This window comes from Myotis myotis, unplaced genomic scaffold (assembly GCF_014108235.1).
Source record: "Myotis myotis isolate mMyoMyo1 unplaced genomic scaffold, mMyoMyo1.p scaffold_m19_p_8, whole genome shotgun sequence".
NCBI classification, from domain to species: Eukaryota; Metazoa; Chordata; class Mammalia; order Chiroptera; family Vespertilionidae; genus Myotis; species Myotis myotis.
Genome location: NW_023416390.1, coordinates 19,441,030 through 19,467,424, shown reverse-complemented (window position 1 = coordinate 19,467,424; position 26,395 = coordinate 19,441,030). Strand labels below are relative to the sequence as shown.

Below are 26,395 nucleotides of genomic sequence, written 5' to 3'. Positions count from 1 at the left end.
TTTGCATATCGCCCTGATTAGCCAATGGGAAGGGTAGCGGACGTATGGCTAATTACCATGTTTCTCTTTTATTAGATAGGACTAGAGGCCTGGTGCACAAAAATTTGTGCACTCGGGGGGGGGGGGGGTGGGAAGAGGGGTCCCTCAGCCCGGCCTGTGCCCTCTCACAGTCTGGGACCCCTCGGGAGATAACAACCTGCTGGCTTAGGCCTGCTCCCGGGTGGCAGAGACCAAGCCCAATCCCTAGGTGCAGCCCCTGGTCGGGCTCAGAGCAGGGCCGATTGGGGACCTGGGGCGCCGCTCCCTTTCATTCACAGAACAGGGTGGATCGGGAGGTTGCGATGCCACCCTCAGTCACGCTCAGGGTAGGCTGATTGGGGGGTTGGAGCACCGTCCCCTGTAAAACTCAAGGCAGGGTCGATGGGGAGGTTGTGGCGCCACCCCTTGTCACGCACAGAGCAGGGCCAATTAGGGGGTTAGGGTGCTGCCCCCTGTCACGCACAGAGCACGGCCCATCAGGGGGGTTGGGGCGCTGCCCCCTGTCACGCACAGAGCAGGGCCCATCAGGTGGTTGGGGAGCTCCCCCCTGTCACGCACAGAGCAGGGCCAATCAGGGGGTTGAGGAGCTCCCCCCGTCACTCACAGAGTAGGGCTGATAGGGAAGTTGGGGCACTGCCCCCTGTCACACACATAGCAGGGCGGATCAGGGGGTCACCCTGTTCGGGCGCTATATGCTGGGGTCCAACCCCAGCAGGTCCAGGGGTCCCCAAAGGTGTGGACGGAGTCGGCGAAGAAGGAATGACACGGAGACAGCGTTCAGTTGATCAGCAGCCTAGCCAGGATCTCTAGCCAAGTTCTGGTCAGGATCTCCAGTGAAGTTCTGGTTAGGATCTCCAGCCAGGTTCTGTGTCCATTTTGTCTTGCTAGGTTCTCCAGCCAGGTTCTCCAGGTTCTCCAGCCAGGTTCTCCAGGTTCTCCAGCCAGGTTCTGTAGCCATGTTCCCTTGCTAGGTTCTCCAGCCAGGTTCTCCAGGTTCTCCAGACAGGTCTGTAGCCAGGTTCAGTCACCAGGTTCTAGTCAGGTTCTCTTGCCAATTTCTGTAGTCAGGTTCAGTCCAGGATCTTTTGCCATGTTCTCTCACTAGGTTCTGTCTCTAGGTTCTGTTTCCAGTTTCTGTCCAGGATCTTTTGCCATGTTCTCTCCAGCGAAGTTCTTCTGTCTCTAGGTTCTGTGTAGGTTCTGTCTTCTAGGTTCTGTGTGTAGGTTCTGTCTTCTGGTTCTGTCTTCTTGGTTCTGTCTTCTAAGTTCTGTCTTCTAAGTTCTGTGTTCTAAGTTCTGTGTCTTGCTGTCTTGTTACATCTGTATTTATACCAGTTGATTCCAATCCTATCAATCTCTATTCCAAAGGTTAGGGCGTTTCTTATCTCCATTCCAGGGAGTAAAGATTATGTAGCTTAAGCATGATTGATTGTAGTTAAAGTGATTAATTACCCGCCTGGCACTTAGTTAAGGGATTTTATTCCCTCCCTAACTTCAGGGGAAAATCCCTACCTGGGGAAACAACCTTTCTCAGAGACCTTGGTTAAAACACATAGTGCCAAGAAGGTGAGCAAACATATTAAGAACAGTATGCCATATATGCCAGGTCCCTTGAAACAGCAAGCATGGACCGGCTCCCGGCAGGTCGGGACGCCGCACCCTGTCACACTCAGGGCAGGGCCGATGGGGAGGTTATGGCTCTACCCCATCACACACAGAGCAGGGCACGGGGGGGTGGTTGGGGCGCCACCCTCTATCACCCACAGAGCAGGTCCAATCAGGGGGTTGGGGTGCCGCCACTGTCACACTCATGGCAGGCCTGATGGGGAGGTTATGGCTCTACCCCGTCACACACAGAGCAGGGCCCATGGGGGGGGTTGGGGTGCCGCACCCTTTCACACACAGAGCAGGGCCAATCAGGGGGTTGGGGTGCCGCACCCTGTCACACACAGAGCCGCAGGGCGATCAGGGGGTTGGGGAACTACCCCCTATCAGGCACAGAGCAGGGCTGATCAGGGGCTTGGGGCACCTTCCCCTGTCACGAACAGAGCAGGATGGATAGGGATGTTGTGGCCCCGCCCCCTGTCACACACAGAGCCACAGGGTGATCAGGGGGTTTGGGCGCCGCCCCCTGTCATGCTGATCCCCGTGCCAGGAGGCCTCTTGGCTCCGCTGATCCCGGGGCTGGGAGGCATATTACCCTTTTACTATATAGTATAGAGGCCTGCTGCATGGTTGGGGGCCGGCTGGTTTGCCCAGAAGGGTGTCCTGGATCAGGGTGGGGGTCCCCACTGGGGTCCCTGGCCAGCCTGGGTGAGGGGATGATGGCTGTTTGCAACTGGTCACACACCCTTCAGGGTGGGGGTCCCCACTGGGGTGCCTGGCCAGTCTGGGTGAGGGGCTGAGGGCTGTTTTCAGGCTGGCGGGTGACTGAAGCTCCCAACCGCTCCTTCTTTTCTTATTCTGGGCCAGCTTTAGCTCTGGCTCCAGCTCTGAGGCCTCTGCTGCTGAAAGCAGGTATCTGGTTTGTTTGGGTTCTATAATCGAAACACTGTATCAACTCCAGCTCTGAGATCCCAGCTGGCTGAAAGCAGGTTTCTGGGGTTTTGTTTAGCTTCTATATTTATAACAATGTTTCAAACTGCAAGCTCAAAGGATGGCAAGACAGGCGGGGAACGTTAGTTTCCTCTGTCACTGAAGCAAGCAAGCCTCATGTTAGCTTCAAGCTGGCTGGCTGCTGGCCGCCATCTTGGCTGGCAGTTAATTTGCATATCGCCCTGATTAGCCAATGGGAAGGGTAGCGGATGTACGGCTAATTACCATGTTTCTCTTTTATTAGATAGGATACCCTTAAATCACAATCAAAAATTACTTGCTTGCCTATGTTTCCTTTAACTATGAAAGCCTGAATATGAAAGCTTTCCTATAATGTATTTATGAATCCACACCTCCAAAATAAGGAATCCATTGCATATTATTTATGTCCCCTATTGCTACCTTTTATTCTCTGCATTTGCCTAACCTAGTAAATTGTGATGGAAGGTAGGACCTAGCCAACATAGTCACTTCCCCTGAAATCAAAACATTCAACTCAAGTTTAGTATGAACATAAAACTTTCTCTACTTGCATACACGCATATTAGCCAAACCTATGGACATGGACAACAGAGGGATGGGAGCATGAGTGTGCTGGGGGCGGGGGCGGGGGGTGTGGAGGTTGGGGGTTAATGGGAGGGATGAGGACACATTTGTAATACCTTAACTAATAAAAAAAAAAAATCACCAAGATAAAAAACAACAACTTTCTCTATATATCTAGTGATGAGCTAAGGTTCAGAGCTTTTTAGCTGAGCTCTGGTCTTACTGACTTAAAACAGCTTAACGACACTGTAAATATTACTAGTATAAGAGTCACTGGGCTAGAGTCTGTAAAATGCTCCTCACGCCCTGCCTGGCTCTGCTGGAGTAGGCACTATGTAGTAAAGAAGGCGAGAGAATGTAGGACAAGTCTTACTGGCCTGGCAAGGGTCCCACCTAATTCCTCATGACGTGTTCAGTGCAGGTGACACCTCCTCGAAGGTGTGGATAGGCAGCTAATTTCATGGAGAGTAGGAGGCTCAGCTCTCTTTTTTTCTTCTTCTTCACAGTGGGGCATTATCTGAATGGTATTCATTCTCTCTCTTGAGTCTGGACTTCACGCAACAAGCAGCAACTGGAGGTTATTTTAATATAAGCAGAAACCACTGAAAGATACTGGTCTGGGTCCTTATTTGAGAGGAAGAGTTGGTTGAGAAGTGCTCCTGGGTCAAGAATAAGCCAATCGTTGCACAGGAAAATAACATCCGTGGCAGAGAACATCTGTGGGTTTCTTACCCCAGTCGACACGGAAGCTATGCCGTGAAAAGACTTCTGGCCCATTGACACACAAGTTGGACCAATTCTTTTTTTTTTTTTTTTTTTTTTTTTTTGAGGGGTGGAGGAAAAAAAGAAAAAAAAATATTGTTTGGGGTGTTTGAAGGATGGCCTCCCAGTTTCACCAGCTTCGGATCCTGGTCTGGAAGAACTGGCTAGGTGTCAAAAGGCAGCCGGTAAGTACAAATAAGGCAGGGGAGCTTTGGGGTGATGCTGCAGGCAATCCTGAAATGTGATGATGCTAATGAAGGAAAAAGAAAAGAGTGTTAATTTAATTTTTAAAGCAGGAAATAAGATATTTAGAAATCATTCCTGCATCTGTCTTCTAGCTAAAGGCATGAGTCTAAACTTGCCTTTCAGTAAATTAAAAGAGTAAACCATGATATGCCTTGGGCAAAGAAAAGGATGCGGCTTGTTACTGGCTGGACTGGAACTAGTGTTGAATTCTAAGTTTCTGGCCAAGATGCTTTAAAATTTTTAAAAATAAATTTAGTTATAAATGAGATGGTGGAATGTATGAGATGAAAGGTACAATAAATGGGAGAGAAATGTATTTGAAATCTTGGTTGAAAAGTAAGATATAAAAAGGAAATAGTTTGAAGGCTGTCGGTATAAAAAAACTTCCAAGATATTTTAGTAATCTAAAAATTATTTACTAGAAATGCTAACCAAGATCCAATGTATGTGCCATGTTTTTAGAGTATTATGTTGCTCATTGCAACATCTTTTTTTGTGCTCTTATATTCATGTTTGCTTTTCAAATTACAAAGCCAGCTATTAGATCCTCACCAGATAGGGTCTTGGTAGATTGAAAAAGGAATTGGCTTCTATGAGTTACCACGTATTTAGAAGGATGTTTGAAAACCAGAGAAATTCAGCAAGGCACTATATATACTTCATTTTAGAGTGGCTATTCCCAGCCTTAAATGAATAATATAAATATTATGCAAGTTGTATGCGTCACAGAAACCAACATCTTATCTATGCAACTTATCTCATTCTGGGTTTGCTTATAGTGCCTGACCCCTTACTTAAGTGTTCTGATGTGTAGATTAAGAGGGAGAAGTAAATGTTCTCTCACCTTTGTGAATTTGGTGGGTGGGATTTTAAATCCTAAGGCATTATGTGATTGCATAGGTGTGGGTTTGGACATAAATTTTAAATCATTACTATTTTTATTTCATTTTTATTTTTACTGAAAAAAAGAAAATACAAAGTAAAATTTCCCATAATACCCCATGGTAGGTTCTGTGTGGAATTCAGCAGGTTAGAGTCTGGGTAGGTGATTATGGTCAAAAGACAAGAGTTGGGTTCTTGCTTTTGCTCCTCACCAGCTACAGGACTTGAGTAGAATATCACAATTTGAGCACTGGCTTTCCCATTTCCCCAAATGGGCATGAGATCTACCGTATCTATCTCAGAGGGTGAGAACCAAATGTACTAATGTATTTCAAATTGCTTTATAAATGGTGGCAAACACTTGGCAAATAGGTTATAGAAAAATTGGGGCAATTGGGACAACTATATTTTTTTTGACATAATGATGAAAGGAAATCCAGGAGAAGGGATTATGAGAGAAAAAAAGAAATTTATATACAGTAAAGTTCTTAAGTGATGAAAACTCAATAGTTAAAAATAAAAGCGTAGAGGAAGAGAAATACCAATTGTTGCTGATAAACAAAATGCTGACGTTATATATTTTCCTTACAACTCCATTTTATCAAAAATTTTTAAAAGGCCCGAGGCCCTGGTCATGTGGCTCAGTTGTTTGGAGCATCATCCCATACACCAAAAGGTTGTGGGTTTGATTCCCTGTTGGACGCATACTGGAGGCAGTCAATCAATCTCTCTCTCTCTCTCTCTCTCTCTCCCTCTCTCTCTCTCTCTCCCCCCCCCTTCCTCTCTCTAAAAAAGGAATCTATAAAAAACATCCTCAAGTGAGGACTAAAAGAAACCCACAAAACCCTCAGGTGAATAAAATATATCATTGAGAAATTTTATCCTTAGAAACTTTAATAAGTTTCTCCCTCATCTATAGCATAGCTGGTATATCAATTTTCGACTTTGGAGTTTTTCTCTATTTTAGTCAATTTCTGCTGGACATGGCATATTTAGAGGGGATAGAAGTTAGGGGTTCTAAAATATTTTCAGTATAATGCCTTATATTATTCCTCTTTAGCCAAAGTCCCTAAAAAGACCCTGTTAATTATACTTTTGCCTGGGGAAAGAGAGTACATAAGCTATTAGTTCATTTTGGGACATCAGGTGATACAGAAGTTAGGTGAACCCTAAGAGAATGGGACCCAGGGCAGAAAAGTCTTTGTTGCAGGAAGAAAGATTAGAAAAAGTCCCGAATTTGGGGTAACATAGAGGGGTCACTTGAACCCATTATGACCAACTAGCGCAGCAGTTCTCAACCTGTGGGTCGCGACCCCTTTGGCGGTAGAACAACCCTTTCACAGGGGTCGCCTAAGACCATCCTGCATATCAGATATTTACATTATGATTCATAACAGTAGCAACATTACAGTTATGAAGTAGCAACGAAAATAATTTTATGGTTGGGAGGAACTGTATTTAAAGGGCCAGAAGTTTGAGAACCACTGAACTAGAGGAGCACAAGAGACCTTTAGAAAATAGTGGTGCCAAAAGGAGAAGGAAAGACAATCCTAAGTGGAGGGTGAAAGGGCAAAGAAAGGTGTTTTTCTTTCTTCATACTTTTGTCTAGACTAGTCCTAAGTCTTGGTATTGGAAAGAAGATTTGAGGACACTGGTGGAAAGGGCATATGTGTGCCACTGTTATTTAAGAGGGAAGAATAAGAAAATTAAGGGGCTAGAAAATTAGGATCAAAGATTTAAAAGAAGATGAAATGAAAGAACATTGTGAAAATAAGAAATACAGACAAATTAGAAGACAGAGCACATGAAAAGCAGGTGTATTACATTCAAGGAGAGGGCATAGTCTTCTGGTAGGAACTGGCCTTTGTCATCCATCAAGCAATTATTTTAAATGCAAACGTTTTAATTTAAATCTTTGTAATTGACCCAAATATGCGATTCTATCACAAAGCAAGGTAGTGGGAAAGATAGTCTATAAACAAAAAAGCTAGAAACCTATTAATGGAGAAATAAATGATATATGAGAAAGAATAAAAAGAAAAACAAATACAGATATAGTAAAAATATTAAAGTAGAGTGGGGATTACTGAGGAAACATAGTATAAATTATACACTACAATAGAAAATAAGACAAGAATTTCAGACAGGTATGTAGTCTAAGAAATAGAATGTGGAATCTAATGAACAAAATAAACTAACAAAACAGAAACAGACTTATAGGTACAGAAAACGGACAGTTGTCAGAGGGGTGGGAGTTGGGGGCTGAATGAGATTGGTAAAGGGATTAAGCAAAGAATAAATAATAGACTCATGGACACAGACAACAGTATGGTGATTGTCAGAGGGAAAGGGGAGAGGTAGAAGAAAGTAAAGGAAGGATAAATGGTGATGGAAGGAGACTTGACTTGGAGTGGTAAACACACAATACAATATACAGATGATGTATTGTAGAATTGGACACCTGAAATCTGTATAATTTTACTAACCAATGTCACCCAAAAATTCAATTAAAAAATAAATAGAATGACAATGGGATAAGTTAAATGTTGAGTTTGGCTGCAAAAGAGGGAAGATTGGATCTTTAATTTTTGAGGTGATCATCCTCAAAATTGTTCTTAGAGCAAATGTTTCTCTCTCTCTTTCTCTTTCTCTCTTTATAAAATCAAATACCAGGATTTTGGAATATTTGGGATTATCTAAATGCTTTTATTTTATAGGGTTTCAGAGTATTCAATAGACTTTTCCATGATCCACATAGTGAATTTAAAGTCTCAAAGTCAGATTTCCCCCCAAATAGATCTATTCTTTCTATTACCTCCTATTGCTTCTCTGTTGCCCCAGAGTTGAGTTTCCTTTCCCAACATTCTCTGATTTCTGCTCAGAGTTCAGGTCACCAACGAAGACATCATATGTGTTAAGGAGGCCTTAAGATAGTGCTGTTTTTTAAAAATATTAATGGCAACATCAATTCTCAATTACATTGTTAACCTAAAAATAAAAAGCCAAATTGAGAGGCAACAGCATTTTTTTGAGTTCAAAGAATAGCTAGGTATTCAAGATGCACTAAATTAGGCAGAAATCCAAATTGTGTTCTGATTATGGGATGAAGGCAAAGGGTTGTATGAGAAAGGGAAGGGAAATAATTACATAAAGAAGGAATGAATTTCTATTGGTACTTATAGGCACCCAGAACTCTACATGGATGTTTACTGATTCTAAAAAGGGCCTGTAATCTTCAATCTCTGTAATCAGGATGTTTGCTTTCCTGTTAGCGCCACAAACAGTTGTTTAGAAGACAAGGCTGGTCTGGCCCTGTCCAAAGGTTATTTTGCCCAAGTCAAACAGTCCAGAGGTTCAAGGAGCAAGGTGTGCAGACCTTTTCCCTGGGGAGGTGGCTCTGGCTTCATTTTGAAATGGCTCCATTTGTTTCATTTTTCATATTTCTCCCTTTTGATTGAGATCTTTCCTTGAAAGCATCTCTGATTAACCATTGGCAAGCAACACTGATCAGTTGTTGAAAGCTTTAGTTATCTGTCACTGGGAAGGCTCATTTCCAGTATATCATGTCCCATGTAGGAGGGAAAGTGGTTTTCGTAGGAATCTTAGGCCACATTTAAGCAACAAGAGCACTAGAGCAGAGGAAGGTCTTACTGTCATGTTTCTTTAAGGGCAAACAATTGCAGTTAATTCCTTGAGATTTTTCACATCAACTCTCATAGGACTTAGTGATTATCTCAAATCTCTGAGCAATAATTATCCAAGTGGTGCCTTTACAACATTGAGCTACGTAAAGCAGACAAAATTTTATAACAAGAATTTCTAGAATGACAAACAAAATGCTAACTTGAATTTGGAGGTTAGACCTGAGTAGGGGCAATGTCTGAGCATAGCCAGATGAAAAGGTCAAGGACCATGGAGTGTCAGCAATAAGAGACATTTCTATGGGAACAAATGAAAAACAAAGGTTAATGGTAAGTAACCAGTTTCTGAGCTGAGGGGGCAGTCAGTCAAGAACAATTTTAGATATCAGTGTTGAAGCATCTTTTGCCATTTGAAATGTCTCTGATGATGCCATCCATTGTTCGCATAGACTTTCCAAGTGGCTTACAGAGCATCAGGCATGAAGATTGTTTAAGCATGAGCATTTGTAGTGACTTATGTGAAATTTATATCAAATTGTTTACAGACCATTTGCAGGGCTTCCAGAAAATTGCAGCTTTAGTTAGAAATGGTTGCAAGTCAAAAGTGGGAGAGAAATTGGAAACATTGGTTTGAAGAGTTGTAGCCAAGTATTTGAGCAAACTAAAAAAATTTAGCATTCAATCCAGTTTACAGGTGGAAAATAAAACCTCAAAGGCAATGAACAGAATTAGTATCCATAAGTGTGTATATAGCTTCTATTGAAATATAATTTTTTCTCTCTCTACAATTATCTATATTTTTATCAAAGATATTTTGCAAGCAAATTGGTTTTACTATAATTAAGTCTAGTTTTGATAAACTTGGCCTGATTATCTATATAAATGCATCAAATATGACAATTGATTATATAGACTCTTTTAAATCTGCTTTGCTTGAACTTTCAATAAGAAATCTTCAGATTAAACTTTTAACAGCCTCTTGGGGCTAAGAGGCCAAGCCAAATACTTGCCATTAGACTTCACCTGTAGTACTTTTACATTTGGGTTAATTCCTCTTGTCTTGAGGTCCCCAAAATATCCTGAGGTTCTTGTGCCTGCCAGGAAGTGACCTTCCTTACTCACTTGGTTAAGCAGAGAACCCTATAAGCAAGGTACTACACCAATTTTTCCAAGGAGGTCTTATTGGCTTCTAACCCGTTTCATGACCAACTCATCTGAGGTGTCCAGTGCCCTTCTGGCTCTTAAATGCTCTACCCGTGTTCACTAATTTTGTAGCTTTGTCTTCCAAGGCTCCCTTAGCAACACTTTTACCTCATGTACACTTAACCCACAATAAAGTTTATTTAAATAGATGCTCATCTGGTGAGATCTGCAGAAATTGTCAGTTTGCAGGGGCCAGCCCAGACAGCAGGTTTATAGAATTTATGCCTGTGTTGGTCCCTTTTGAATCTCTTTCTTATGACAAACAACACAATAGTCAGAGATAAAGAGAAGAAATGCTGTAAGAATGCACAACAAAAATTTGTACTCACCTACCAGTAGCTCTAAGCTACTCAACACCCAGGGAACTTCTGACAAGCATGAAAGAAGCCCTTCCTGGGGAATATTTCTCATGTGGTAGCGAGTTCCTGTGGCAGCAGCCACACGGGCGCCCCAGGGCAGTGCCTCCCTGAGGGAATTCCCCTCCTGATCTCAAAGAAAGTCACTGACCTCAACCAATAAGGAGCGAAGTCAGGAGCCTGGTAGAATTTACTGCTGGGTGGTCCATGGAAACAGTGAGCACAAAAGAGGCTCATGTGGGGATCTTCTCAGGTTTCAGGGGACGCTGGTCCATGAAGATAAGGTTACTTCAGGTCCCCATATTTGTTAACCAAAAAATCAAAAGCCTCCTGTGAGCAGCAACAAGCATTTATTTAAGATCAAAGAATAGTTCATCAAGAAGCACTGATTTAGGCAGAAACCCAAATTTTGTTCTGATTATGGGGGGTAGGTAATGGGTTTTTATGAGAAAGGGAGGGGAAACAATTACATGACTAGAAGGAAGGAACTTCTATTGGTGCTAATAGGCTAAGTTCTTCTTTAACTCTACATGGCTTTTTAGTGATTCCAAAAACTGTCTGTAATTTTTAGTCCTCATAGTCAGGTTGTTCAATTTCCTGTTAGCTGTATGCACAGCTGTATGGAAGACAATGCTGCTTTGGCCCCACCAAAAGTTATCCTGCCAAAGGCAAACATTTCAAGGGTTCAAAGAGGAAGATGTTCAAGGCCATTTCTCTGGTCTGGTGGTTCCAATTCCATTTTGAAATGGCTCCATTTGTGTCATTTTTCTCAATTGCAAAAAACGAATACTAAAAAAAGTGTGAAAAAATCACATTAATCACGAACAGAAATGTTAGGTAATAGAGAAAATCAATTAAATGCAGTTGCTACCCCGCTGGGTTTGTAATGTAACTCTTAAAATAATGGGAAAATGAAGATACATTCCACTGGAAATGGTTAGCAACAGGGATGCTAGTTAATGACAGGAAAGAGTCCTGGTGCAGCAAAGAGTCAGAAAAACTGGATAGTTAAGAAAAGAGTTTATCTTTCATGAAGAAGATGGGTTCTTAAGAGCATATCAAAGAATGATTCCTGATGTCTATTGAAGTGAAATCTAATTCCAGACTTATGACCTGAAGAAAGAAAATTAACTTCAGCTGTTTACAGTATTTTCTGTTGTAATTTTATCTAGTGGATTGCACTTTAGCTCAGTTGATGATAGAACTGTTTTTTTCTATCACAGACATTCCTACAACTTGATACTTTTCTAACACTTTGGATCAAATTTTACACTTCCTCCCCAAACCCCATATTGCCCATGTAACTTCCCCTCAGAGTGACTAGATAAAGAGGAAGACTTAGCTTCAAAATTTTGGAGCAGTACACTCTATTTATTAAAATAACTTTTTAGAATAAATAAATTTATAATTAAACTCTAATCCCCAAATTTAAAATTCTAAATCATGTTAAAATGAACTAGACCTTATACAATTCAGTCAACTATGTCTTCAAATGTTCCAGGGATTTTCATCTCCTCTGGGTCGATACCACTTACTCCCTTAATACCATTTAATTGTTAAAAGAAATTAGATCTACCTGTTGATTATGGTGCTTGTCACATAGCAGGCATGAACATTTTATTAGTTTAGTCAATCAATAAAAAGTAAATGAAATGAAAATGTTTTATTTATTTATTTTTACTTTTTTAAAATATATTTTTATTGCATTCAGAGAGGAAGGGAGAGGGTGAGAGAGATAGAAACATCAATGATGAGAGAGAATCATTGATTGGCTGCCCCCGAAACCCGGGCATGTGCCCTTGACCGGAATTGAACCCGGGCCCTTCAGTCCTTAGGCCGAGGCTCTATCCACTGAACCAAACTGGCTAGGGCTATTTTATTTATTTTTTAAAATATATTTCTACTGATTTCAGAGAGGAGAAGAAGAGATAGAAACACCAATGATGAGAGAGAGAATCATTGATCATCTGCCTCCTGCACACCCTACACTGGGGATTGAGCCCGCAACCTGGGCATGTGCCCTGACTGGGAATCGAACGTGACCTCCTGATTCATAGGTCAATGCTCAACCACTGAGCCATGCCATCTGGGAGAGATGAAAATGTTTTAGAAATAGATAAGTAAATAAGCTTAAAGTCCAATAAAAATGTGTTGTTTTTATGTACATCATAGAAAGTTTACCAAACTCCAAAATGTATTATAACCTATAAGCACAGGTTTCAGAAAAAGTCTTTGACCTCAGTTTCCACATGGGTCTTTTATATGGATGACAGTGTTAATAGGCAGAAAGCCCAATTAACAGAACTCTTGCCACTTTAGTTTCTTGTTTTGGGGGTTGAATTAAAGTTTATTCCAGATCTAAAGTACCAGGCTCTTACTTCAGAATGTGAACTTGGGAATCCTCTTGCTACCTTCAAGTAACAGTCATCCTTGACTTATGGGACAATCCATAAAGGAAGGAATAGAAGAGGAAGGAAGAGGCAGTGTACTTTACTTATGGAAGGTTAGGCAAGTGTTATTTTCCAGTTTGTAATAAAAAGTTATGATTTGAGGATACAGGATGACTTTCAAATGACTTTTAATGCTCATATAGGCTGAACTAATAAAAGGATAGTATTAAGGTCAAAGAGAGCTAGTAATCTGTTTTGTAGGGGTTTGGATATAGCTTTATGGTACAGGTGCTGAAGCCAGGCTGCCTGGGTTCAAAGATCATCTCTATGATTTATGGCTTAAGGAATGAAGGCTTATTTAGTGTCTTTAAGATTCCAATTTTCCCATCTGCAAGAGGAAATGAGACGATTATATTAAATAAGATAATGCATGTGAAGTGTTTTACATAGCATCTTGTACTTTCTAAGCAATCAATAACTATTAGCTGTTATCACTTGGGGTATTATATTGAATTTTGATATAATTGTAAGGAGAACACTTGACAACAAGAATTTATAGTGGGAAAGATATTTCAAAATCATATTTAACAGGGAATTGCTGAAGGAACTGGCACTGGTACCTAAGAGGAGAGGGGACTTCATTTCTCTTCAAATACTTATTGAATTCTCATGTGAAAGAGGAGGCCAAACTAAGACAAACAAGTGTTAGTCAAAACAGGAAGATATCCCCTTGATATAAGCAAAAAAAAAAAAAAATCAAACAGTATGAATTGTCCAATAATACAGAAGTCTTGTGAAATAGTTAACTTTTAGTCACTAGAAGCATTCAGGTAGAGGTTGGATAACCATATGGCAGAGATGTTTTCCCTGACTCTTAATGTACTAGTCATTCTGGACTTATTTCTCTTCCTGGAACATTTCACCCTCTTTTCCATCTGTGGGTCTTTACCCATATGTTTTCTATGCTGAAAAGACTCCTACTTCTTTTCACACTCCATCCAACATACCTATCTTTTCTTCTTCCTGACCTTTTCCATCTTTTAGTTTTTAATCAGCTCCTTTCCACACTCTTTACTTCCTATGTCTTATTCCTGTTATCTACTGCACTTGGTTAAAATTATTTTCAATATTTCCTTTCCTCAAAAGACTGAAACTTTTAATTGCTCTATTCTCTGTGCCTAGTATACAGTATACAGTAGGCTCAATAATTTTATATAATAATAATAATAATAATAATAATAATAAATGACTACTGTAGTATATGTTAAACCCTAAGTTTTCTTAAGAACTCTCCAAGACTATGATTCCCTGAAGGGAAAGAAGAATCTTCATATTAAACGTTTTACTTTTATTTATTTTCAGAGTTAGAAAAGAAATCCCCATTGCAATTTGAAAATTGTAATGATAACCACTTTCATTAATTTTGGACACAACCAACTTCAGACCACTCAATTTTAATGGGATCTATCTATCTATCTATCTATCAATCTATCACCATCATCATCTATCTACCTATCTATCTTTCTATCATTCATCTCTGTGTCTACATATATTCTACATATATTCTGTGGTTCTGTCTACTCTTGGGAACAGTAACATTCCAATAGCAACCAGCACACTTAGTTCTCATCTGTGCGCTAAAATGAGCTAGCATTTCCTGGAAAATTGGTATTTTCGAGACTAGGACAGAGAAAGTACACAGTGAGGCAGAAAAACTTGTGGAACCAGAAAGAAGGAAATAATTGTTATATACACATTTATCACTGTAGTTTGTGTATCTTTATACATTTTGAAACCCAGGAGTTCACACATATATCCTTAACTCAAACCCAATATTAAAGAGTTCATTCTAGTTTCCTCCCTTTCCATGATCATAATTCCCCTGATGGGTAGTGAGGAACCTGGCTTCTCTAAAGGGGCATATTGACTTTTTGGTCAGCCTCCCTATATGAAACCAATTGCCTGCTCTTCGCTCTGCACAGACACCTTCCTTACCCAATGGACACCCCATGTCTGGCTGCTGCACTGCGGGCGTCCTCTTTACCTTACTAGGGACCCACCTCCCTCATTGTAGGGCACCCAGTCAATAGCGTGGACTTACCTTACTGGCACCACCTAAGGACTTTCAGACACTGAAATTTTCAGAAGCTGAAAGGGAAGAAAAAGAAAAAGAATGGGACATCTCAATATAAAATAATCCCTGGAGAAATAAAAGGAGACAAATGCCATGGTCCACGAAAGAATCCAACTGCTCAGTGTGCCTATGCCCTTCAATGTCAGTAATGCAGGGAGGCCTGACCGATGTGGCTCAATGGGTGAGTGTTGACCTGTGAACCAGGAGGTCGTGTTTTGGTTCCCAGTCTGGGTTACATGCCAAGGTTGCGGGCTTGATCCCCAGTGTGGGGTGTGTGGGAAGCAGACAATCAATGATTCTCTCTCATCATTGATGTTTCTATTGCTCTCTCCCTCTCCTTTTCTCTTTAAAATCAATAAAAAAAATTTAAAAAAAAAAGAATGCAGAGGAGATGGAAGGCAAATGAGGTATAGAAGCAAGTGTGAGGTAAGTTAAAATATCAGCAAAAATATGAAACTGTTAAAAACTGCTTTTCCCAAAGTTTCCAGTAGTCCCAAATCTGTAACTAAGATCAATATATTAGCCCTTTCTCTAAACCAACGGCAAGAAAAGCCATGACTCATCAGTTCAGCATTTGGATCCTTGGCACACATTTTTTTCCAGGTTATTTATGATAATATTTAGAATGGTGTTGAGAGCAATCCTGCTGCTATGAAAATTTAAATTTTGTTTGTTTCTGGCTTTTGTGATTAACTTGTCAGCCTTAACATTACTGCGATCACAGTGTGAATGGCTCTGTATTTGTTATCCTTCTAAAATGCAGTATTCAGAAATGTTCTTCAAACCTCTCTGACCTACAATCCCGGGGAAATCTTGTGATAATAAATTGCTTATAGGCTAGCTGTGGTTTTTATCTGTAACAGAGTCAAAAATGCCTTAAACTACACTGATATAGATTACAGTTTGGGCTGAACTTAAATCGTGTCAAAAATTAACTTCAAAATTTACCAAAACCTCTTCATGAAGCCATCAAATTAGGGCCTAATCTCCAAATTTATAGGGAACTCATACATCTTAAGAAAAAGAAGATAAACAATCCAATAAAAAATGGGCACAGGACTTAAATTTTCGAACGTTGACATATAGGAGGCTGAGATACATGAAAACATGCTCTAAGTTGCTAATCATACAAGAGATGCAAATCAAAACAACAATGAGGTACCATCTCACACCTGTCAGAATCGCTATCATCAACAAATCAACAAAGGACAAGTGCTGGTGAGGATGTAGAGAAAAAAGAACCCTCATGTACTGCTGGTGGGAATGCAGACTGGTGCAGCCACTGTGGAAAGCAGTATGGAGTTTCCTCAAAAAATTAAAAATGGAACTCCCATTTGTTCATAGCAGCACAATTTACAATAGCTAAGATTTGGAAACAACCTAAGTGTTCATCAGCAGATGAGTGGATTAAAAAGCTGTGGTACATCGAAGCAATGGAATACTACGCTGCTGTAAAAAAGAAAGAACTCTTAGCATTCACAACAGCATGTATGGAACTGGAGAGCATTATGCTAAGCGAAATAACCCAGTCAGAGAAAGATAAATATCACATGATCTCACTCATTTGTAGAATATAATGAACATTATAAACTGATGAACAAAAATAGATACAGAGGCAAAGAAGCATCAAACTGACTGTCAAGCTTCAGTGGGAAGGCAGGGGAGGGGTTGAGAGGAGGGGTAAGAGATCAACCAAAGGACCTGTATGCATGTGTATAAGCCTAACCAATGGACACAGACACTAGGGGTGTAAGGGAATGTGCTAGGGGATGGGGGTTGGCCGGGGGTGAGAGATAAATGGGGGAAAAAGGAGACATATGTACTACAATATGTAATACTTTAAACAAAAAAATAAAACTTAAAAAATTCCATCAAATTAGATAACTCAAAAGACCACTTAAAGATATCCCACTACATATTCTTATATAAATGTGAATGTACATTTGTGTTGCTACAATTAATCTCAGTTGCTCACTGAATTCTCATGAAGTTACTATAGAAAAATGAATAGATGCTCCTGAAAGTAGCTATGGGGCATTAAAACTACTTGGATGAATCCTTTAAAAAAAAAATAACTATGGCTTCAAATATAAGACCAATAAATCTACAGACATTACATTTTTGTAACCTCAATTCTTTATAGTCTGCATTTCAAATGAGTCATAGTGAATAAAGATGATATCTTGTATCATATCTAGGATCCTTAAAACATAGATTTTAATTTTCAAATATATCACATGAGGCTAGAACAACATCATATATATATATATTTATTTATTTAAAATATATTTTTATTGATTTCAGAGAGGAAGGGAGAAGGAGAGAAAGGGAAACATCAATGATGAGAGAGAATCATTGAATGACTGCCTTCTACACTCCCCACACTGGGGATTGAACCTGAAATCCAGGCACATGCTGTGACTGGGAATCAAACAGTGATCTCCTGGTTCATAGGTCAATGCTCAACCACAGAGCCATGCCAGCCTGGGCACATTTTATATTTTTTATAGCACTTATATTTTTGCAATACACTTTCTGTAATTCTTTCTTACTTGTTTCTCAGAGCAGTATGGTAATTTAAAAAAAGACCTAGCCTAAGTATTTTGATATTCAGATCCTTGTTCCCTGCCCTGCTTTCTAACTGGGTATGTGACTTTGGATAATTATGCTAACCTTCTGTATCCCAGAGAAGAAAAAAGGGAGTTGGATGAGATCAAAGCTTCTTAACCTCCAATATGCAATGGATCTCTTTGGCAGCCTGGTGAAATGTATGGCTCCTCTAAGAATAATGTGTTTAAATCAATAAAATAAGTAGTATTACAAATAAAACAAATTATATTGACACTAGAGGCCTGTTACATGAAGAGATTCATGCAATAGGCCTTCCCTTCCCCTGGCTGCCGGTACCAATTTTCCTCCAGCACCTGGGACTCAGGCCTTCAGTCTTCGCTGCTCTGGCCCAGAGCCTTCTGTCTTTGTGGCTCTGGAGGGAGCCTTCAGTCTTTGCTCCACCACTTTGCGCCTATGTATGCAAACTAACCGCCATCTTTGTTGGGTTAATTTGCATACTCTCCTGATTGGCTGGTGAGCATAGTGAAGGGATGGTCAATTTACATATTTGTCTATTATTAGGTAAGATTCAGTTATTAAGGTATTTAAAAGCAAATTTAAGATATGGTAATGTGTTTCTTTATTATAGCATTAACTAACTAAATAAATATTATGAATCTATAACTACTGTAATTTTAATTTCACAATAATTATAAACAGCACTTGGGGGTCTCTACAGCAACACTAATGCTCTTTGAAAATATCCCTGGTTTCTATTGATGACCAAGTCACAGGTACTTCTAATCACACTTTGGTTTATTGACTACATCCATCATCAATAGAAATGCTAAGTATTCTGCTGATGAACACTTAGGTTGTTTCCAAATCTTAGCTATTGTAAATTGTGCTGCTATGAACAAATAGGAGTTCCATTTTTAATTTTTTGAGGAAACTCCATACTGTTTTCCACATTCATTTCAATCACAAGCTGGAGAAAATAAAAATGTGATTTTTTTTCCCTATCCAGGTTTATGAATGCTCTGACTTCTATTCATTAATTGCTCTCAAGGGAGTTTTCCAACAAAAATATTTCAGGACTTTATGAACAATCCTGCCAGTTAGGTGGGTGGCGTACATTTAGAACAGCTCTACTCCCAGTGTGGTGCTTGGGCACAGCACCATCAGCACCCATCTGGAGCTTAATAAAAAAGCAGGGTTTCTGACTCCACCTCTGGTCTACTGAATCCCATTCTACTTGCATACATGATCCTAGGTGACGTGGTATGCACTGTCGTGAAATGCACATTAGTACTTGAGAAGCGCTGTATAGGTTAGGCTGTTTGGTCAATCTGGGAGCTTTTCAGCTATGACCAAACCCAGCACCTCAGGATTCCTTATATCAAGAGTCAACTTCTTCTTTTTTTAAAACCCAGAGTCTAAGAAGCTGGTGACAGGCCTGCTAGCAAGGAGAGCAGTGCTATTAGACACACAATGGAGATATCCAGAGAAAATTGAGATCAGGAGTTTCCTAAGGATCAATACTTGAATGGGTCTAGATTGTTTTGGAGAATTAAAGAACCCCAGGCAGTAGCTTGAGATTTGGCAGAAGCAAGCTGTCTCTGAAAAGTGGGGGAGGAATGATAATAAGTCTGATTGCATAACCAGGCAGAAACAGAGTTCCAAGGTTTACTTTATTAAGTCTAGGCAAGGTTTGTTTTGTACAGCTTGGTTTGTGTGCTATAACTGTATGCATACCACAGTTAATGTTTTTTTGTGAATACATGTTTGAAAAATTTCATAGGTATGTAAAATATTAAGCAGTTGATGTCTTATGCAACAAATCATGTATACATGGGGAGGAAAGCCACTCTTGAAGTGTCTTACAGTGAAGTTCTCTGATAGAAATTTAATGCAGTATCAGTATACATTTTTCAGTATTTATTTTGTACCAGTGAAAATTCAGGGATCTATAAGACACTGTTCCTGTCATAAAAGAGTTGCCAACTTATTTTGTAAGTCAGGCAGAAAATATTGATGGTAAGAGTATGTTAGGTTTTATGATAGAAGCAGACACAAGATGCTATTTATAGAGGTATGCTGGGGGATGTTGCATAAAATTTGAAGTTCCTGTTTACTCATTTACTGGTACTCATTGACACAATTATTCATTTATTTATTTGTTCAATGATGTCTATTGAGTCATTATTCAATGTCACCCACTAATCTTGTTGGCTGAGCATAAAATGTTGACTTTGAAAATGGTAAAAAAGGTTTAAGAGGTGTCTACGTTACAATTGTGTTGGGTTTTGTATGCCCTGTTTAGAATGCTGAGCCTTATCCAACAAGCAACTGGGAAAACATCAGATTTTAAGTAAAGAACTTACTGATAAGATTTGAATTTTGATATCATCACTCTTGGGGTAGTCATGATAGGTGACTGGAAAGGGGTCTTCAGAAGTCATTTTAAGGTTTTAAACCTGGAAAAAAAATCTTGTGTTCATTTATAGATCTCTTTCATTTAAAAAAATCACTCTTTTCTTTTTTATTAAGAATATTTACAGGCAAATACTTGTTTTGTGTTGGAATGTTATAGTATGATGTATTTCTTGTCAGGTTTTTTGGTTCAGCAATTCAGCAATATAATTAATATTTTTTTCTTGTCATTATTTTGCAGCTTTGGACACTTGTCTTGATTTTATGGCCAGTCATTATTTTTATAATTTTGGCTATTACCCGGACCAAATTTCCTCCAAGAGCAAAACAAACTTGTAAGTAAATGAGAATCCCCCACCCCCTAATTTTTGAATTGTAGTTAAAAATATTTTGATACTACTTTAGTGTTTCATTCTATTTTTTTTAAAATAGTGTTTCCTCTTGAAAGCATTTATATAAATACTTAGTATGTTTTTTTCATATTTTTGAATTTGTAAGAAAGATGGGCCTGTGATATTTATTTAGAAAAATACAAAGCATGTAGAAGCTGGGCTTTATCTGTAAAATATGGACTCATTCATTATTCATCTCATAGATCTCACCATGGTCTGCACAACACAAACAAGCAGCAGTCTCAGCTAGATCATTGTTTACTTTTGTGCTGTAGCAGAAACTATACACTGGTATTTGATCAACTGAATGAATGAAATCCAGAGTTCCACAAAAAAATCTATTATCTCTCCTCAGGGCAGATACTGGAATGGTGCAAATGTGTCAACACAGTTTGAGAGGATTGGTTTCCAATTAGTGTTCTTTTAGTTACATTTAGTCATTGCCAAGTGATAAATTGGGCTTAATGCCCCAGAATGAAAATGCAGAAAAAAATCAGACAAGTCCTTAGAACTGAGGGAGGTGAGCTTTTTAACTTCAATGATTTGACCAATGTTGTTTTTGCTTTTGTTCTTAAACTTCGGAGCTAATTTTCTCAGTAGTAATACTTAAGTATTTTTGTAAGAATACTTATAAAGTATTTTACTTAAGTAAATCCTTTTACTTTAGTAGAAGTCAGGTGAGATGTTTTATGTTTCACAAAAGTTATCTTATAAAGATCCTCATTGATCAAATTTCTGTAAATCAGATTGTATTTCAGATAAAGTATGACCATATGCTATATAAAAGAATACTATGCTGAATTATTTGTAAACAGAATAATGAGCTATTGACACTAAAAATGTGTATTGCTTTTCAATCACTTAGTCCTAAGAAATAAGATGAGAACCATGGTGGAATCTACTTAAATCATGCACAATAGGATAATTCAAAAGAAAATATCAAGTCAATTAGTGTAAAACATTTAAACTCTTGGTGCTAGAATAAATAATTCCTTTTATTTTAATAGTACTTCATCCTTTCTGAAGGACTTTTGCACAGGTAATTATGTAGAGTTGTTGATGAGATTTTACTTGGTTATAAAAACAGCATAATTTTGTTCTCATCATATTGTGTGTATATTAGTTCTTTATAGAAGATTAATTCCATTGTACACATTAGAATTAATATTCTTGCATATCTTTATATCAATAGAATATAAAATGTAATTTCATATTTGGAGGTGCTATTTTGTAGAGTAATTTAGAGAACCTAAAACTAGTATAGAGAGTTACCTTTTCTTCTTGTAATAGAGAATAACTTCAAAATGACGGTTCAAAAAAAAAATGGCAATTAGAATTTAGGTATTTTTATTTTTATTTTTTGTAATTGTGATTTTTCTTTATTTCTCATGTCCATTATATAAAAAGATTAAAATTAGCTACTAATAATAAGTATTTCTTGATCTCAGACTATGCGCCAGGCACTTAGCACAGGTAATGGCAATGTTAGTCATTTCACAGTTGAGAACACCAATGCACAGAGATTAAGTGACTGGATCAAGATTGCACAGGTAAGAAGCGGTGATGTCAGGATTTGAACCTAGGCTCCAGAGCCTGGTTTTCAGCCCATGGACTCATATTTTTTACATCTAGTAGTCACTACTAATTTCTCATGTTGCATTACGCAGGTTTGAAAGAGCAGACTAAAAAATAGAAATTAGGAATATATGCACTTCTCTGTATCATGAAATCAAAAGATATAAGGAAGAGGTACATTCCAATGTGTGTATATCAGAGTTATCCTAAATATTAGTATTCAATGTATAATGCTGCCTCTGTCTGGTGAATTCTGCATGAGCCACTGTAGTTGTAGTACCATAGAAATCAGGTCCCCTTGACAGAGTTAAACTCCTTTCTGGGCTACAGTGACTTCTTCAGTGCTAGTTGGGCAACAGAGAAATGAAGATGAAACTTCAGACTACACCCCAGCTGAAACTCAGCTGTGGTGAGAACAGGAGTTGTCATCTTGTGAGCACATTCTACTCTCAGAATGGCCGGGCGGGTTTGTAGGACTGATAAATCAAAGGAAGCTGCTGCAACCTTGGCCACGGTAAGCACCCGTCCAGAGCAAAATGTTTCCTTTTGGCATCATCTGCTTTCAATTACTCCCTTTTGTGTTGCCACCAACAGCTTAGGTAACTGGCCTCAGCAGATGAGTTCCAGGTAAAGAAAACTTCCAAAGCCTGGCAGGCAGGGCCCGCTGCTTCTCATTCACACGGGGGAAAATGGGCTGAGGCCGCAAGTTTGAATGAATTCCAACCTCTTACAATCTCTACATGCAGTGGCTTGTCAAGAGGCAAACTTAAAGCCAAAATACCATGCTCAGGAGCAAAGGCAAACAAAACAAAACAAAACTCTCCAAAATGCGTTTAGACTATGCCAAGCGGTAATGTTCAGTGAGTTAATTTTGTCTCCTTTTAATACATTTGTATCTCTGAAAATGCAGGCGAGAAGTTCCTAATTACGTGGGGCTGACTGCTTTTAAAACAGTAAAACCCTGCCATAATAAGATAAGTGGACTCCAAAAATGCAGTTCTGCCAAAGAAGGAGTCGCATTTTTATGAAGTTAATGAAAAACAATATTTTACAAGTGGTAGAAAATACCACTAAAAGCACAGTGGAAGTTATTCTGTACAAGTATAGCCGCACACTGAATTAAACCCAACTATCTTGAGGCTGTTACTTTCTAGTACCCCTCCCCCTTCAGAATATAAGAAATTTTGCCCACTCCACATCTGAAAATAGGGGCTGGTAGAAGGCAGAAGCCAACTAGTAATTGAATTATATTCAAATTTGTGTTATCACAAGGTTATACTGAATACCACACATCCAGATGTGACTCAGTGGCTTTGGTCAATGCAAGATTGACATTCTTAGTATGTCTTTTGACCTCTAAGCATACCTTTTGTCTTCAGGGACAAATAAAAATAATCATAGGGGTGAACATTTATTGAATGCTTTACCATGTGTCAGACACTATGCTAACTACTTTGCATATATTTCCTTACTTATAGACACATCATCTCTTAGAACTATGTAATTTGATTGTCCCCATTTTAAAGATGACAAAACTAAGGTGCAGAAATGTTAAGTAATTTACCAACAATCACGTAGTTACTCTGTGCCCGAGTCTGGAATTGAACCACAGAGTTCTTACCTGGAGTAGAGTGTTCTTATCCAGGTAATGAGTGCCAACAATGGCAATACTAAGGTCTGGCTCATTAGAATTTTTAGCATTTCCTTTTTCTTCCTCATACTACCTATTAGCACTATCATAGATTGAATGTGGCTATAAAAGTGAACTCAATTGGTTTTTCTATTTGTCAGCAGCTCTAGGAAAAAATTGAGAAGATTGAAATTATTGATTAATTGGTGGTTTTGGGGATCCATGCGTGTTGTTATACCTACATTACCTGAATTGTTAAAACTATTGTGTAGTTTTGTGTTTTTTTTTAAATATACTTTTATTGATTTCAGAGAGGAAGGGAGAGGGAAAGAGAGACAGAAACATCAATGATGAGAGAGAATCACCGATCGGTCGCCTCCCTCACGCCCTCCACTGGGGATCGAGCTCACAACCCACGCATGTGCCCCTGACTGGAATTGAACCTGGGACCCCTCAGTCCGCAGGCTGATGCTCTGTCCACTGAGCCAAACCAGCTAAGGCCTATTGTGTAGATTTAAATTGAAAGATCTATGAGGCATCTCACTGGAGACAGTTGTGAAAGTTAGAGGAGTGACGTTTCTTCTGGCCCAGCTCTTGCTATTGACTTTTGCATGGTGGTGTTTCTATGGAAGTGAGGGCAAGTGCATGAGGACAGGATTCTGGATGTACCATGCTCACTCATGATATAATAGTAATAGTAATAAATAATAATAGTTGAGGGGCCCATAGTAAATAACTTTCATTTCTATTTGATTGGCTCAAAATGAATTTGGATTTTATTCTGGGAATCTCAGAACTCATCACCATTCTTCTTCTGCTGGGAATTGCCCCATCCAATTTCTCCATTCTCACACATGCCGGCAACACTAGGCCACCTCCCAGGTTAGAAATATCTGAGTCATCTTTGACTCCTCCCTTTCTAGTAGCCTTAAAGTCAGAATCTTTCTTGTGAAATGCGTCCTAGAATTAATCCTTTCTTTTCATCCTTCCTGCCACCCGTCGCTCCAAAATTTCATTGTTTCACGCCTAGATTTCTTCTATGGCTTTTTCAAATACCCTCCTCAGATAGTCTCCTAAAATACATTTGGGTCCTAACAAGTTTCAGCTTCTCTTTGTTTAACTTTCAAGACCTTTATAATCAGAATGAATCTACCTTTCTGTTCTTTCTGTTCTGCAGTATGATGCCTGTGCCTAAGGAGGCAGTTCTGAGTGTGTCCCACACATCTCACACTCATTCCTGCTCGGATCTGCATGTTCGTGAATTATCCTCAATGTCTATTAAAAGACATGCTCACATCCAAGGCTTACCCTTTGGCTTTCCCTCATCATTCAAACTCCTTCCTATCTCTCTTGTTGATGTATTGTATTATAGTGATCTTTGAGTGTTTTATGCTTCAATCTTGACTCACTCGTTGGAGAGACAGAACATTAATAGCAGAAATCACATCATAACACCACATTCATATTAGGTACAGCATGTTTCCTAACATCGGGAACAAAATAGGAGTTTAATAAATTGGTCAGAATTGGATACAGATGAATATGGGTGATTGAATTAAAAAATTCACCAAAAGATGAATAGTAAAAACAAACAAAAAACCCTCAGTGTATGAGATGAGTAAAGGACAAGAAGTTAGGTTAGTTTTGGCTAGATCTTTACTTCTCAGATCTAAGTAAATCTCACTGTGCCATCAAAAATGTCCATAATGATAGTGTTGAAGGGGTGGGGGATGAACATAAGGCTCCCTCACACCTCCCCAGGTAAGTCCACCTGGGAATTTCCATCATGAACATCTAAGAGCTCTTACAAATACTACATACATAAGATTTTTGTGTGGGAGAGATTTTACAGTCTGCTTCTTGCTTAAGTTCCAGAAAATGTCAGAACAGCTTTTGAATTTCACAATGAAAGCCCCATCACTTACTTCTTCCATCAGCAAGTCAGTAGTTAACAACTTTTATGGAAACACTGGTAACCCTTAGGTGGTAACATGGGGATAAATTCTGTGAAACTCATAGAAATGGAGATTGTGACTTTGCTTCCTCTAGCATTCTGCACAGAGCTGAAGGAAACAGCAGAGGAAGGGAGCATTGGGTCCATCACACGCTTATACAGGAATGGCTATAGCTTCTGTGGGTAGTTGCCCATCTCCCCCCAATCCCGACATGAAATTCTATCATTCTCTCATGCAATGCAGATGGACACACCCTAATGCCAGAAAGTATGACAAAAGGATTTCCCAACTAAATGCCTAACAGCAGGCTTAGTACACAGAGCTGCATCACAGAACCGGAACTTCCTTGAACTACAGTAAACTCATTTCAACAAGGGGAAAACTAAAGAGGAAAGAATAGCTGTTGATTGTACAGTGGCAGATTTATTTTTCTGTCCTAAATCATATCTACTTTTGATGATCTATCTTACAAGCTTTGCAGAGGTGACTGCCTCACTGATATTGGCTCTGGGAGCCACATCTTCTCTTTCTTATTCCTTTTCTCTTTCCTTCCTTTAAAAGAGCATAGGGGCTCTTGTTACTCTCAGATAGGATCCTCTAATATCTAAATCTATATGGTAAAGTGCTTGCTGCCATTTTGTTTAGCTCTTTTTTGGAGTTTCCTCCTTTTATTTGGGGGTTGTTACTTTGTCTCCCCATTTATTGCTGTCCCTCTGTATTTGTTTCTATGTATTAGATCAAATTGTGATGCTTCCCAGTCTTTGTGGGGTGGCCTTAATGTAGTAAGTATTTTGTGGGACCCAGTGGAACAGTCTCTTTGATCTCCTGAGCTCAGTGTTCTAGAATGTCCCTTGTTATTTGGGCTCTCCTGTTGTAATTGGTCTTGATTGTTGGTGTTCCAGTCATGGGTGGGATATCCTCTTAGGCTGACTGACTGTGAGGCTCATCCCTGACCACATTGTGTGAGCTGTTGTGCAGGTGCAGTGTCCAGGTGGTTTCTACCCTTCCTTGTTATAAGTTTCTTCCTCTGGGTGAATATTCCCTAATTTAGTTTTATTCCCAGTCT

The 26,395-nt window shown here is 39.3% G+C and overlaps 1 protein-coding gene across 6 annotated transcripts in view; it reads left to right on the top strand.

Moving 5' to 3' along the window:
* The first annotated feature begins 3,512 nt into the window (after positions 1-3,512).
* The window catches only part of ABCA12 (ATP binding cassette subfamily A member 12), a 176,191-nt gene continuing 153,308 nt past the window's right edge, over positions 3,513-26,395 (top strand). The window contains exons 1-2 of one of the 6 annotated variants that reach the window (XM_036319527.1): positions 3,513-4,127; positions 20,019-20,112. In XM_036319527.1, the coding sequence (XP_036175420.1) occupies positions 4,059-4,127; positions 20,019-20,112 (163 nt within the window). In that variant the 5' untranslated portion in view covers positions 3,513-4,058. Of the gene's footprint in view, positions 4,128-20,018; positions 20,113-21,182; positions 21,209-26,395 lie in introns of those variants that run through there. The other 5 variants (XM_036319526.1, XM_036319525.1, XM_036319524.1 and 2 more) reach the window with 5 other exon arrangements.